This window comes from Theobroma cacao, chromosome 9, assembly GCF_053813885.1.
Source record: "Theobroma cacao isolate CCN51 chromosome 9, ASM5381388v1, whole genome shotgun sequence".
NCBI classification, from domain to species: Eukaryota; Viridiplantae; Streptophyta; class Magnoliopsida; order Malvales; family Malvaceae; genus Theobroma; species Theobroma cacao.
In genome coordinates this window covers 7,675,322-7,687,587 of record NC_142647.1, presented here as the reverse complement: position 1 = coordinate 7,687,587, position 12,266 = coordinate 7,675,322, and the positions used below count along the sequence as shown (strand labels likewise).

Genomic DNA, 12,266 nt, shown 5'->3' with positions numbered 1-12,266 from the left:
TCTAAGTTTATGAAGAGGAGTGAAAGGTAATACAATACAAGAAAGTCTAATAGATATGATCAATTTTCTATCTACTACTGTGAAAAATGTTGGTGATGATGTGAACGCCACTACTAGAGTTTATTAAAGTGTTCTTAGGGCTACTCAAGGTAACATGTATTTTGATTTTGGCTTTGGAATAACTCAACATAACAATGCAAGTACCATTTTTGTGGAACCTTTGGAGTTACTTGAAGCATTCAAAACAACCTTGGAGTTTATGCTACCCTTGGTGTTACTCGCAACATTTCTTTTTCTCCTAAGCATAGTTAGACTACTTCTTCTTCTTTTGCAAGTGTTCCAAATACTACTTACAATGTTTTGTGTTCTAAATACTACTCACAATCTTCTTTCTTCTCCAAGAGGTGTTCCAAATTCTACTTACAATGTTTTGTGTTCTAAATACTACTCAATATCTTTTTTCTTCTCTGAGACGTGTTCCAAATACTACTCACAATGCTTCTTCTTCTCCTGAAGGTGTTCCAAATGTAACTTGCAATGCTTTTTCTTCTCCTAAGAGTGTTCTGCATATAACTTGCAATGTTTTTTCTTCCCCCGATGATGTTTCAAATAAAACTTACGATGCTTTTTCCTCTCTCAAAGGTACTCCGAATAACTTAAGTAGTATTTATTTAAGTATTGTTATGCTTTCTCTTGCCACTTACGGTGTGTCGTCTTTTTTGGTGATAGAACGTAGAGATAATGCTTCTGACACTCACTGGGAAGACTTTCATGATATTTTAGTCTTGTCACAACACTTGGAGCTTTTAGAGCGTATCTATAAAGTAGAAGATAAATTTTGGCTTTTTAATAATAGAATCCTAAATAAAGCCATTATGGACATCTTGGGCAATGCGTTAAAGATTGCTTTTTCCCCATAGGTAGACATATCTTATTAGGATTTGAAGCAAAAGGTGAGTCAAATGATAAAGGCGGGCTCAAAATTTTTTTTGAATGGTGTCATAATTAAAATAATAATAATTAAAAAAATATAAATATGTTAAAATCCATAAACTAGAAGTTTTAATATTAAATTAAAGAAAATGTAAATTCAGTACATTCATTTAATGCTTCAAGATATTATTTGACATAGAATACTATTTTTTATTAGCTAAATTATAATTATGAACCCAAACTATCAAATTAATCAAAAAAATTTAGAAATGAAGTATTTAAAAACTTAATTTTAGTTGAAAATTATTTACAATGGAAACCTAGAGATGAGTTGTTTTAAAAGAGTGCAAAACGCAATCAAAGATCGAGAAAAAGAAGCGTCACTACTGGTTTCAAGAGTAAGATTTGAGTTTTTGAATAGGGATGGAGAATAGTTTAGCTTTAACTTTTTTAATAAAATTTTAAATTATATAAGGATATTTTTTTTTTACCTTTTCAATTCAGTATTCAAGTAGTAATATATAAATTACACTTTAATAAATCTACTTTGACTTGGAGTTTTTTATTTCACTCTTTATAAAATTGTAAAAAAATTAATAGGTTTATTACCATCATTAACTACATAAAAACTCTAGCATAAGTAGTATAACAAATATAAAATTTGGACCTGTCATTGAATAAGTGATGTCATGTGACATCACATTTATTAATGTAAGTCCGCCCATGGAAAATATCCTCAAATCCGGTTGCTAGATTAAATGTCTTAATACTTATATAGCTAAGACCTAAGAATACATTATGACAAAGATTGACAAACCCAGCATGTAAGTTGAGATAAAAGAGATTGATTCACAGATGGCTTAATTGAAAGATCAGAAGATGAAGTTGCCAAAAAAATTAGATAGCTTTTCCGATTTTGAGAATAATGAATCCTCTAGCCTTTTGAACTTCATACTTAACTAACTTGCTCATGTTCTTCTTTTTCTGACATTACAGACTTGTTTTCCATATTGTTTTCATACTATAAGATAATATTTAAAAAAATAATAATTAATCAAAATTGGACATCTACAAATAATAATAGCATCTCATATCGTTTTATATGTAATTAAACTTGTATAAATATTAATCTTGGTTTGTATTTGAAATTTTTTAGTTTAATATATGTTTGTTTTAAATATATCTGGATCATTTTACAATATTTTGAAATTGTTTAATAGTTGCAGACATCTTTTTTTTAAGACTTTAACATATTAATTATAGACATATATATAATAATATTCAAAACCGAATAAAAAATAAATTCAAACCAAATAGAAAATATTTTAAATCATGAATATCATGTTCTCCACCTTTGATAAATGGCAACCCCAAACTTTAACTACCCTTTCCTCACTTTTCCATTTGTCCATCTTTTTTTCTTTGAAGGGGGTTAGCTTATTTCTTCAAGAAAAAACAAAGAGAATAAAGAACAAAAAAAACTCATTTATTTAATGTCATTTAAAAGATACTTTTCATGAATAGCTCAAATATTTATGAAATTGAATAGGTGTGGAAAAAAAAGGACAAATAATTATCAATTCTATATTAGGCAAGTGGGTACTATAACCGGCACATATTTACAATTCAAAATACATACTTGATATGTGAATACTTAGACCTACTCCATCTCATACTTTATCTCACCAACTGATCTCGATCTTGATATCTCGTAAGAGTCTCACATCAGTTAAGATTTGAATCTACTCTGATACCATTTATCACGAATTTATATTTTCAAGTCAAACTTAGTGGCAAGTATTAATTTGGAAGAAAGTCACGCAAGTTGGATTAAAACCTAATCCTTGAAATTAACGTAATAGTAATGAAGATGATGATCCACTCTCCTACATGGCCTGTCCTTCTGTCATTACCATGGCCTTTAGATTTCTAACTTAGGTTGTCCTTGGCCCTAAGTAAATGCAGAATGACTCATTCCAGTTGGACAACTGTTGTACAACTCATACTGTTGTTTTTTGTTGACGATAACCGAGATTGTGGGGGCAAATATTTCTAGGGAGATGGCTGCAACTTAATTTGTTACCAAATATAACATAGACTTTAGCTACACCTATATTTGGGCTGTCAATGTTTCATCCATGAGACAAACTATTGTGCAAGTAAGAATACCTTCTTAGCAATGATAGATAAAGTTTGCTCATTACTTGTTTTTCTTCATTGCCCAGACTCCGTTACCTTGCGTTGCTCAAATGCAAGGCTGCAAATTAACCTATCTCTGTACTCGACTTTCTACCAAGCTTGAGCTTCATCACAACTTTCCCAATGCCTAACAAAATGATAACAAATCAAAAGAGCACCTTTTTTTTTTCCTGCAATTTTCAATAATCCATGCTTTGAATCATTTAGAGTCCAAGATTTATGCCAACAACAACCAGGCATGACAATGGATATCAGAGCAAGAAAACAAAGTTGAGCGAGGGCAACAAAAACATTCTTCACAAAAACAAAAAGTAATAATAGTAACAATGGGGCTTTAACTCTTTTCTAGATTGACCAGAATCATCATCATCATCATCAATGTCATTGTCAACCCTTTGCAAGGGAAAATTCTCACTGCCGATTTGACCTTAAAGAGGATATGGTCTCTAGAGTCAAAATGTGCTACAAACTAAATTTACTTCAAAAGGAGAACTAGAAGAGAAGAACCCGTAGAAGCTGGAATCTGTGGACCATTAGCCCATCTTTTGTCTTCTCTTAAAATATCTTAAAAAGAAGCCCACCATGTGTAGCAAAGAAGGGAGCGAAGACAAGTGATTCGACAGCCATTAGCTTGATGAGGATGTTCAATGATGGCCCAGATGTATCCTTCAGAGGGTCCCCAATGGTGTCACCAATAACAGCTGCCTTATGTGGATCTGATCCTTTGGGCCCAAGAGATCTTGCATGTTCTGAAGCACCAGCCTGCATTCCACGACAAAATCCAGAGCATAAATACAGAACATTTACTTTCAAAACGTCAATCATAAGAGTAACTAATAGGAAGTCAGTCAAATCATTGGTACCTCAATATACTTCTTGGCATTATCCCAAGCACCCCCTGTGTTCGATGCAGAGATAGCAATCTGCAAACATTACCAAAACAGAAACAACATTAAGATGAAACCTTCTGTATGAAACACCTCAAGCAGTATCTCAAGAATTTAACATGCAATTCCAAATCATAAGGCTGTTAATACACAATATTAGGACTTGTTAACATTACCTGCACACCAGAGACAAGGGATCCAGCAAGGACACCAGAGAGAGTTTCCACACCAAAAAAGATTCCAACAAGAAGGGGTGTGAGCATAACAAGGGCTCCAGGAGGGATCATTTCTTTGATGGAAGCATCCGTAGAAATCTTAACACAGGTAGCATAGTCAGGCTTAGCACTGCCCTCCATGAGACCTGGGATCGTATTGAATTGCCTGCGCACTTCCTCAACCATCTTCAAAGCAGCACTTCCCACACTCTTCATGGTCATAGCAGAGAACCAGTAAGGAAGCATTGCACCCACAAGCAAACCAATAAAAACTTTAGGGGTCAACACATCAACTGTTGAAATAGCAGCACGGCTCACAAAGGCACCAAAGAGGGCAAGAGACACAAGGGCTGCTGATCCAATGGCGAAACCCTGGAAAGAAATGCAGTGCTCAAATGAATACCTTTAACTCACTAACACAACAACAAGATTATGTTTTCCTTCAAGCAGACACACAAGTGCTAAATCAAGCAAAAATTGCAACTACAGTCTGTGGCTTTAGTAAGAGAACTACTTCTCAGTTATAAACTACAGAAAAAATCAAAGCCGATCAAGGAGTAAAAAAATTACTCATGGAAAATTAAATTTAAAGGAGACAGGATGCGTTGAAAAAGGTAAGTAAAATAGAAATTGAATAACTCTTAAGAAAAAGAAATTTCAATTTTAAATAAAGTAAAAGGATTGGAAAAATAAAAGCAAAAATGACCTGCTTCATTGGACCAATGGATTATTCAATATCACCAAAGACATCAGTGCCAACCAAAACAAACAAACAAACAAAAAAACCTTCTTCTCAACTGTTATGCCATATCAACTAAAAACAGATAAGAACGAAAGCCTTGCGTTTAAGCAAGCAAATTTTTGTAAAAAAAAATTCAAACCTTTCCAATAGCAGCAGTGGTATTTCCTGCAGCATCAAGAGCATCAGTTCTCTCTCGTATTCTGTGGCTCATGCCAGCCATCTCAGCAATGCCTCCAGCATTATCACTGATGGGACCATAGGCATCAATAGCCAATCCAGTAGCTATGGTGCTCAACATTCCAAGGGCAGCAACAGCAATGCCATACATAGCAGCAAAGCTAAAACTAACAAAAATACTGACTGCAATAGCAAAAATAGGAATAATGCAAGACTTGTAACCCAATGCAAGGCCAAAAATAACATTAGTAGCAGCTCCAGTCCGGCAGGAATCAGCAACGTCTTGCACAGGGCTGCAGCAGAAAGTAAAGAACGTGTCAAAATCAATGATAATAAAGGACAAGTAAAGGATATTAATGCTACCAAAATGGATACCTGTATGCGTTGCTAGTATAGTACTCAGTTACAAATCCAATAATTAGGCCAGCCCAAAGACCAACAGAAACGCATAAGAATAGTTGCCTGCAGAAGAAATTCAATGTTACACACTCCAAATGCAAGCATATGACTCTTGATATTTCTCAAAACGAAGCAATAAGAGCTCACCAGTTTTTCACAGCTTTCTGGTCTCCAAAATTGAAAATGGTAAAGGAAGATGGAAGAGCTATCCAACTAACAATGCCAATTCCAACAGTCATGAGAACAGTGGAGATGATAAGTTGACGCTTCAATGATGGCTCAATTTCCTTTACAGCCTTAATCTCAAAGAAGTCTGTTGCAAATAAAGTGGTGATTAAACAAACAAGGATACCAACGGAACTGATGATTAGAGGATATAACATTGGAGTCAACTCATGATTGATGCCAAAAGAAGAGATGGAAGCAACAACAAGTGCAGCACAAGATGATTCAGCATAAGAGCCAAAAAGATCAGATCCCATTCCAGCTATATCACCAACATTATCACCAACATTGTCAGCAATCACCTGAAACAAGGAAGCAACTCAGTGACAACCCAAGAGGACAACCACTCAGTTTTCTGAATTCAAAGTTGTGATAAACATATTCATAGAGACATGTTACTTACAGCTGGATTTCTAGGGTCATCCTCAGGAATGTTCCTTTCCACCTTGCCCACAAGATCAGCACCTACATCAGCAGCTTTGGTATAGATTCCTCCACCAACTCTGCCAAAAAGAGCCATAGATGATCCCCCAAGCCCATAACCAGTGATCGCCTCAAAAAGACCACCCCAATCATCACCATAGTAGAGTTTGAATAAGTTGATGGCAATGTAAAGCACCAAAAGGCCATTTGCAGCAAGAAGAAAACCCATGACAGCACCAGATCTGAATGCAGTGATAAATGCCTTTCCAACTCCCTTTCTTGCCTCCAGAGTGGTTCTAGCATTTGCATAGGTAGCAATTTTCATCCCAAGAAAGCCAGAAACAACTGAAGTGACAGCACCAAGCAAGAAAGATATGGTGCTGAATGCAGCAGTGGCAAGAGCAGGCTTGCACATCTTAGATTGGTCATACATGCAAGGCTGGCTCTTAGTGCTGAAACCCTCGACCGAGCCAAGGAAAAGGAAAATCAAGATTGCAAAAGCAACCATGAAAATGCCAACATACTGGTACTCAGTGAAAAGAAATGAGGTTGCCCCTGTAAACTCATAAATCCCAAAATTAGCTAACTGAGAAAGTCTTTACAGGAATTACCAAGAGAAAAGGCAATAAACAGCACAACTAGATAAAAGCCCCTACTCCTTTGTTACACAAGCATATTGTCAGGAACACTGTCTATAGTACAAGCTTTAGTCTTCTTGTTTTCTTCTGACTTGATTATTCGGGGCAAAGTACCAGAAACAATGACATAACAGATAGAATTGAAAGAATTTCTCTTTCTAAAAGAAAAGTATTTGTACTTTGTAGTATAACATTTTGTTGACAGCAAATTAAAAAGTAACAGATCTAAATATATTTTTGCATTTTAATAACTCTATTATTTAATTTACAAAAAAAAAAGATTGAAATAATTAAATCTGCCATACAGCAGAAACAAACAAGGAAATGGTCCACCAAAAATTAAACTCAGTATGTTACAGCCTCGGAAGCATGGAAATGATTCAAAAGCATCCCGCTTTCCAAAAGTGAAATAAAGTGTTAAGCATATCATATCTTAAAACAGTGCATCATTCCCTCAAATCAACTTGTACTATGACAGTCTTTCCTGCATTATATAACTTACATGTTACGGAAACAGTAAAAAAAAAAAAAGAAACTAAACATATACTTAAGACAAAATAATTGAATCATCCAACGTTTATATCTGTTTTAAGTAAGGCTTTCAGAGTAAACAAATTGAAAAGTTCTGGCCACTGGAAACTTAATTCAGGCCCCATATAAAAGTAAGACTTCCAGATCTGGTTCAAATTCAACAAAAAGGGTACAAGATCTCAAATAAAGAAACAATGACAATCCAATCCAGGAAGCATCAGCGTTCAACTTTCCATCCGCTTATTAATCAGTAGGAAAAGAAATTTCATAGCAAGCATGCAATTATGAGGAAATGTCCAAAGTCTTTCAATGCCATTATGCATAATCCATGTGCTACAAAACGTAAAATTCAAAACCCAAAAAAGAAAGGCCTAGATCTCAATTATATTCTCAATGTGCATATAGAAAAATAACACAACAACCTAATCAATGTTGATTGTGAGATATATTTAATAAATACACGTGGGTCCAAACTCCAGATTCCCCCCATCCCCTATACTCGATCTGAAGAAAACATTCATTGAAGCACATATTATATAAATAAAAACATACATACATATATATATATATAAAATTAGGACAGCTTGCACATTATGTAGCTTTTCATGGCTTCAATATAAAGTAAATACATATCAGAAAAATTAAAAAAAATACTTATACTTTAACATAGGAATACATGAAGAAACAGAAACCTCGTGCTCCAAAACTGTTTCTTCTTCCCCAGCAATAATTCACTACACAACACCAAAATTTATGCAGACAAACCAAAAACTCCACAAACCAAACATAAAAACACGCGCACACACACAATGAGAAACAAAAGATCTAAACTCTCAAAACATATAAAACAAAAACGTTTCGCAAAAAAAAAAAGATAACCTCGTTCTTCAAAAAACCATTTCAGTTAGGTACTTCAGACATGCAAACAGGAAAAAAAACCCCAAAATAAATGACGGAAACCCCACATAAAAAAATCAAAATAAGACCAAAAGGATCAATTTTTCACAAGAAAAAAAAAGACAGATCGCAAAAACCTTTAAAAGAAGAAAGCAAAAGAGCAACAACCTTCAGAGATGGCGTTTTGAATTTCAGCACATTTAAGAACAACATTATGGTCATTAAGACCTTCTTCTTCTTCAATGAGGTAATCCGCGTACCCGTTTTTCGCACCCGCACCGTTGTTCCCGGGGGAACCCGAGTCTCGACCCGGAGAGAGCTTCACCTTGGAAACGAGAACCCATTGTACGAAAGAAAAGGCAATTCCAACCACGGCGCAGACCGGGATCAGGATCTCGGCTCCGAGATCTGGCAAAATCGAAGCCCCCATAATTACCACCCTCCCAAAGAAACGAAATGCAAGTGAAGAGAGAGAGAGAGAGAGAGAGAGAGTGTGAATGTGAACAAGAAAAAGAAGCGTCCTTTTTTTTCCAGTGAGAGGAAAATGGGAGAGAAATGAGATTTTATATACAGGAAAAAGTTTGCGGTGGAAAACAAGAAAAAAAATAAGTGTGAAAATAAAGATTTTCTTCTCTTGTCTTTTTTTTTTTGTAAATTATAAGAAATGGAAGAATCAGATCTCTTTAGTTGGGAGGGTCAGATAAGTATGGTGAGTAAGAGAGAGAGAGTATAAAAGTTTAGCTGCAACGTTTAACCAGTGAAAATAACTGTCATTTTTGACTAATTTTTTGGACTATATGTGGGAATTTAAAATAAAACAATTTACCAGTTCAATTTTTTTATTTGAAATGTAATTAAATATGTTGACAAATGTTAATTAGTTCCCACTTTACTTTTTAAACTAATTACCTTAATTAACGCGTCAATATTTATGTAGTTCACCTCTAATATTTTACTTAAAAATTGATTAATTTTTGCAAATATTTTTTTAAGAAAAAATTAAACTTCAAGGTAAATAAAATCAGTTAAAACTAATGATTATTGCCTAACCTGTTTTAAATTTTGGTTAAGAAATTTAAAGAAAAGTAAATATATATGGTTTTATTGTTGTCGCAATTATTGTAAATTTGGAACGTAAAGTATGAGACTTGATAGCAATTACTTGCTCCAAAAAATTTTCATGATTATTTCTCAATAATTGTCTTAGATATAACTTATTAGCGTGTGGTAATTCGGATATAATGATGATAACAATGGTTGCCACTTGTGTGAAAATAAGATTAACATACATCATTTAAAAAAAGAGCCAGGATTAAATTTGCAAAAAAAAAAAATTTGAGTGAGAAACATATTAAAGTTTGCAAAGATATAGTCAAAGAATATCATAGATTTTAAATGTAAGGCTATTCAATATATATATTAGTTAAAGAATATGGTAAAATATTTGTGCAAAAGAGGAAAACAAACAAATTTTATTTTTAATTATTTGATTTTATATTTAAAAAATTAATTTGCACATTTGAGTATTTAGTTTAATAATATATACATGTATCTCTTATTTAAAGAATCAAATTTATTTTCTCAATAAAAGAAACAATTTACGATACAATTGACTATTACATTAATGTTCACTTTCACAGCAATATAAGTAGGATGGTCTATCTTGGCTAGCAAAGAATATTGCACACAAAATGTATATGAACGTATTTAAATGAGGGGAAAACAGTGGCTTGATCTAGTCATTGTCTCATTGAATTAAAAATTAAATAATAATTAATTGTCAAAATTACAATAAATTATAGACCAAATACAACGAATATATATTTATATTTGGCAAGAACTTTCCTAAGGCAAGGAAATTTCTCACATGGACAACACAAGGCAATGAAAACGACATCGTCTCCGTAAATGAACGCAAAGTATGTTGTTTTGTCTAGGGTTTGCCCTTCCCTGATTGCGAAGAAACTTTTCCTATGCTTTTTTTGGAGTTTGACGATGTGGCGTTGATTCGGATAAATCCAACAAGGGCGCATTTTAGACGCATGGAGTGCCTCCATCGGCTTTTCTTTTCTTTTAAAAAACAAATAACTTTTTTTTTTAGTTTTTCTTAGGAAGGTTAAATTTGTGGTATGGGAGTTTTCACTATTTTGTTTTTGCATGATGCTATCAATCATGTAACGTTAAAAAAACTTAGGCCCCACCAAACATTTAAGAAGAGGAGATCAGGACCGTTCACCCAACGCAGATGGATGGCAGCCTCATAGCCAACACGAAGAACCTCGCATGGACCCACTCTCGAAATCTGAACTTTCTTCGCATCAAACGCAACGCTTCCCTCCCTCGGCCAACCACTACTGCTGCGGTTCAAATAAAAGTTCAAGCTGAGGAAAAGTATGTTCTACGAATGTGGCGAGGAATTCTTATGGAATAATATCCTTTGAAATTATTGTAAAAATGCTGTGAGGAAGATTAAGATGTTTGAAAGGATATAAGTTTGAAAAGTAAATAAAAAGTTAATATATCACTGTCATTAGAATCAATCCCTTAATCTCATGTAAAAGTAAAATTGAACGAAGAAAAATGAACAACAATTCAATAGTTAGTGAAACAAATTTGCACTAGGCATGCAGGCTTTAAAATATCCTTTATAGACGTGTGATTTGCTTCAATTTTATGAGACTGAAGTTAGTGATAAAATCCATATTAAATAAATTCGCCCATTAACCTCAAAACAAAGCACATGATTCCCAAATTCGCAACCATGCTAAAGGTATTGACAAACACTTCGCATAAACTCCACAAATGCAGGGAAGCATGATCTTCACACTTGTTCTAAACATGGGATTCTCTCTTAAAATATTTTGGTTTACTATTATTTTATAGTCAGAGATATTAATCAGATTTTAGGTAAAGATTCATATTCTCGCATTGAATGAATAGGCATTCAAATAGTCTTATAAAAAAAGCTAAACATTCCTTTTCAGTAAAATTAAAATTAAACTCACGCTTACAACTTCAAATTACGGATTTTGTCGTGCCATCTTCGAAGAGAAAGAGAGAAGGTAACCGTTGGGTCCCTATTGGACCTTACTCATCACCAATAAAATAATGCGTGACAATGCATAAAAAATAAATAAAAAACAAAACAGGCAAAAGGGGAAGCTTTGGTCGGGGGAGAGAGTGAAGTTTGGCTGGCTGGTTGGGACTGTGTTGTCATGGCTGATCACTGGTCACTGTGGGACCATCGGCTCTAGCCCCACGCCTCTGTGCGTAACGCCTCACGGGCTCACCCAATTTCCAGATCTGACCTTTTTTGTTGTTGTCCTTTGCCAGGGTGCATGTCTAGTCTTACTGTTTAAGAGTGTAGTACTTGTAATTTTTTATTTATTTCGGCTTCTATTTTGGGATATTTGTACTTCAACAAAGCCTCTGCGTTAACCGAGGACTGGAAGTAAAATCATTAACTGGTGCTGGTGGGTCTACTTGGCTAGTTCTGCGAATGAAACAAAGCAATCCATGGTCAGGGATCCAAGGCCAGCCTGGCTTTGTGCTAATATTTGGTGATTCCTTTGCCAACACTGTTAGAAATAATACTATATTAACTAATTATTGGCGCTGCCAGCATAACATATTATTAATTTATCTCTTTTTAAACGACGAAGGCAAATTCTAACCACAATGTTTTTAAAGAACTTATTCAAATGGTATTTTTAAAGAATCTTTACATTAAATATCAAAATTGATGCCTAAAATGGTTATTTTTTAAAATTAAATTAATACACCGCCTAAATGCTTTTAAAAACGTGGATTAGCAAAACAAAATTATTTACAAGAAAAACTTACAACTTGAACTTAATTTTTTTTCTAAAATCATTCTATTATTATAATTTTAGTTCAATTCTAGTAATTGGTTTTTGGTTAAAATTTCATTTTTTTTTAATCTCAAATTCGAATATTTAAAAAGAGAATGTAGGATTTATAAAAAAAATAGTATCAAGAT

The 12,266-nt window shown here is 33.9% G+C and overlaps 1 protein-coding gene across 1 annotated transcript; it reads right to left on the bottom strand.

The window, feature by feature from the left end:
* Positions 1 to 3,348: 3,348 nt before the first annotated feature.
* Positions 3,349 to 8,834, bottom strand: LOC18588850 (pyrophosphate-energized vacuolar membrane proton pump). The gene is made up of 8 exons (XM_007013538.3): positions 8,435 to 8,834; positions 6,181 to 6,755; positions 5,700 to 6,079; positions 5,529 to 5,615; positions 5,116 to 5,446; positions 4,196 to 4,606; positions 3,996 to 4,055; positions 3,349 to 3,894 (listed from the first exon to the last, which is right to left on the bottom strand). Exons 1-8 carry the CDS (start codon positions 8,694 to 8,696, stop codon positions 3,688 to 3,690), a joined length of 2,313 nt encoding a protein of 770 aa, XP_007013600.3. The 5' UTR covers positions 8,697 to 8,834; the 3' UTR covers positions 3,349 to 3,687.
* Between the last annotated feature and the right edge of the window lie 3,432 nt (positions 8,835 to 12,266).

What these genes read in the sequence shown, in the direction of transcription:
- LOC18588850 (XM_007013538.3), bottom strand. Translation starts at nt 8,696, where the DNA reads ATGGGGGCTTCGATTTTGCCAGATCTCGGAGCCGAGATCCTGATCCCG. An exon ending in TATACTAGCAACGCATACAG is followed by an intron (nt 5,447 to 5,528) that starts GTATCCATTTTG and finishes TTTCTGCTGCAG; the next exon opens with CCCTGTGCAAGACGTTGCTG. An exon ending in CCACTGCTGCTATTGGAAAG is followed by an intron (nt 4,607 to 5,115) that starts GTTTGAATTTTT and finishes ATTTCTTTCCAG; the next exon opens with GGTTTCGCCATTGGATCAGC.